This window comes from Sceloporus undulatus, chromosome 2 (genome assembly GCF_019175285.1).
Source record: "Sceloporus undulatus isolate JIND9_A2432 ecotype Alabama chromosome 2, SceUnd_v1.1, whole genome shotgun sequence".
Taxonomy (NCBI): Eukaryota; Metazoa; Chordata; class Lepidosauria; order Squamata; family Phrynosomatidae; genus Sceloporus; species Sceloporus undulatus.
In genome coordinates this window covers 38,096,717-38,100,190 of record NC_056523.1, presented here as the reverse complement: position 1 = coordinate 38,100,190, position 3,474 = coordinate 38,096,717, and the positions used below count along the sequence as shown (strand labels likewise).

The following is a 3,474-nucleotide window of genomic DNA, read 5'->3' as shown; positions in this document are numbered from 1 at the left end:
ACCTTCACCAGACTATGTCCACAGACAACAAGATCATATCTTGCCTCAAACCCCTTCTTAATTTTGTTATTAACAAAATCCTCAAATGCCTCCCTGCATCTATGAGGATGTAGGGGAAGCGTCACCTTAGAGGAGGGGCCAAGGTTTCTTTAGATCCAGAAAATGAACTTATGCAAACTAGGAGATAAACTAGAAGCCATTATAAAATGTTACGTTCGTAGTTACATGTATTTAACAAGAATCATGGTCTCAGCCTAAAACAAAAGCATTCACTTACATGCCCTAGATGGCAAGGAGGGGAATTCTGAATAAAAAATAAAAAATAAACTGAGGTTGAGAGCCCTGGAGCCCAATAGGGACTGGGGCTAACACAGCCCACAGCCCATACTGTGATCACCAGCAAACAGTCTCTGCTTACAACAGAAAAACCTGGCTAAAAACTAGTGAAAACCAGAACCAAAGACATACTATGAGTGCACAAGGGAAGGCCACATACCTATAAGGAGTAACATTGGCCTGTTGTTCAACCAATAGTGCTTCTTTGCCAAAGAAGTCAAGCAGCTTTTATGTTTCTTCAAGAACAGACTTCTACAATCTATTTGGGGCTCCTTGATGCAGGCATCAACAACTTCCAGACATTCAGTTTCTTTTCCTTCCGGACAATCACGCGCCTTTTCACTTCAAAAGAACTGTTGAAAGTTCACATAATGAATATATAAATAGCTAAATATCAGAGAGGTACAAGTACCAATTATCCCCACCCCAAATACTTGTCTAGATTGCCCTTTTCGACAAGATTATCTCATTACCTGTGGTATACAGAAGGTGCACACCTAACTTCGAAGTGAGGCCAAAATGCTGAATGAAAACCTGTAGGTAGTTATAAGCAATTAAAGAGTGTTAAACAATACCAGGTACGCAGTCTCATTTATTTCTACTTTTTTATGTGAGGCCAGAAGGGAGATTATTGTGAAAATCACAATTCCTAAACTGTTCAGCTACTTGTTACAGGCAGGTTTACTTTAGTTACAGCACTATTTATTGCGTCCATAACTGAGGGAGATTTACAAATCTAGTGATCTAATTGAACCCGAAAACACAGGGCCAAAAGAAGCAGCTTCTAGCCACACTGGGAGCACAACCGTTTATATGATGCTTGTTTTCTAATGTGGCTGGAAGCTGAACGAGGCTGCTCCCAGTCCTTATAAACAGAGCAAAAAAAGGAGCCAGATAATCCAGCTGCAGCCCACTGTCAGAGCAGGCCGTGTGGTTGCCCACAGACTGATCCGCTGTAGCTGGAGCAGCTTCAAAGCCACACTTTCCTGGCTGTCTGCTTCACTCCATAGACAAACATGCTTGCTTTTGCAGACTCACCCTTTAAGCAATGGGGGAAACCCATAGGCATTCAAATTCGCTGGTCTACAGTGTCTTCCAGCCTATTCAACAATGTGATGGGAGCTGTAAGCCCAACAACCTGAAAGCCACAAGTTCCCCTTCCTGCCTTAAATCAAAAAAGTATAAGCCAGACTAAACCTTTATATACTGTCAGCAACGGGTTTAGATAAATTTGTTTTTGACTTAAAAGAGAAAAAAAGCAACAAAAAAAAAAATGAAAAATGAAAGAATGAAAAAAAAAAAAAACAAAAAAAAAAAAAAGAAAAAAAAAAAAAAAAAAAAAAAAAAAAAAAAAAAAAAAAGAAAAAAAAAAGAAAAAACAAAAAAAAAAAAAAAAAAATAAAAAAAGGAGAAAAAGAAAAAGAAAAAAAAAAAAGAAAATGAAAAAAAAAAAAAAAAAAAAAAAGGAAAAAAAGAAAAAAAGAAAACTGAAGAAAAAAAAAGAAAAAAACAAAAAAAAAAAGAAAAAAAAGCAGAAAAAAAAAAAAAAAAAAAAAAAAAAAAAAAAAAAAAAAAAAAAAAAAAAAAAAAGAAAAAAAAAAAGGAAAAAAAAGAAAGAACAAAAAAACAAAAAAAAAAAAAAAAAAAGAAAAAAAAAAAAAAAAAAAAAAATAAACAATGAAAAAAAAAAGAAAAAAAAAAAAAAAAAAAAAAAAAAAAGAGAAAAAAAAAAAAGAAAAAAAAAAAAAAAAAAAAAAAAAAAAAAAACAATAAATTAGTGAAAAAAAAAAAAAAAAAAAAAAAAAAGAAGACAAAACAAGACGAAAAAAGAAAAGAAAAAAAAAAAAAAAAAAAAAAAAAAGAAAAAGAAAAAAAATGAAAAAAGAAAAAAAAATGAAAAAGGAAAAGAAGAAAAAAAAAAAAAAAAAAAAAAAAAAAAAAAAAAAACACAAAAATACAAAACAAAAATAAAAAAAACAACAACAAAACCCAAAAAAATCTCATACCCAAAATGCAAAAAAAACAACCAAAAAACTGAAAAAAAACAACACAAACATAATTCCCAACCAAAAAAAAAACCAAAAACCGAACAAAAACCAAAAAACCACCTTCCCAACAACAAAAACAAGAAAACATCTACCAAACCCCCCCCCAACGACCCCAAACCCCCAATCCATTACCTCACCCCCACCCAACACACCCACCCCCCTCCACCACCCCCCACACCCCAACACCAACCCACACCAAACCCCACCCAACCCAACCCCATACCCACAACTTCAACCCGCCCCACCCTAACCCAAACAAACCTCCACCTACCCACCCCCACAACACCCACCACCTCCCCCCAAACCTAAACCTACCACCCCCCACCCCACCCACCACACCTACCCCCAACAACACCCGCACAAACACCCCTCCTTCCCCAAACCCCCAACAACCACCAAACCCCCCCCCCCAACCCTACCACAACCGCCTTCCAGCCCCCCCCGCGCACCCCCCAACACCAACAACACCACCCCCCCCAAACATCCAGACCCAACCCACAACCTCCCCCACCCCTTCCCACCCCCGTGCAACTAATCACAAAAACCACCCAACCACACTCCCCTGCCCCCACCGCCACTCCCCACAATTCACCACACCAATACACTAACCACAACAGCCTGTCACCAAAACCCCCACGTCACACTCACCCCCAACACCAACCACCAAACCCCTCCCACCCTCTCACCCTCCAACACAACGTCCACAACCCCCCGCCCCCCCTACCCCAAACCCCCCTCACCCACACCCAACCCAACACTCACACCCCACACCCCCCCAACCATAAAACCCACCACCCGACCCGACACCCAACTCCCCCCCCACCACCCCCACAACAACCGTCACAAAACCCCCCCCCAAACACACCTCCACCCCAACACTTCCCCGACTGATCCAACCATCAAATGCCACCACCAGCCACAACCCCCCACATCCCTAACCTCCAACCAAACAACCGCTAAACACCACCCACCCCACCCCCCCCCCAAATCTCAATCACAAAACAAACAACCCCCAACACTACAACACCCCCACACGCCCCGCACCGTGCACTCCACACCCCCGAACCCCCCACCTTCCCCCCAACATCCC

General features: G+C 40.4%; 1 protein-coding gene across 1 annotated transcript; it reads left to right on the top strand.

The window, feature by feature from the left end:
- Positions 1–1,878: 1,878 nt before the first annotated feature.
- LOC121920322 (protein PXR1-like) lies at positions 1,879–2,274 on the top strand (the record flags this gene model as incomplete). The annotated part of the gene is made up of 2 exons (XM_042447454.1): positions 1,879–1,959; positions 2,179–2,274. Coding segments are annotated over 2 exons (177 nt in total), but the record flags the coding sequence as incomplete, so codon positions are not given.
- Between the last annotated feature and the right edge of the window lie 1,200 nt (positions 2,275–3,474).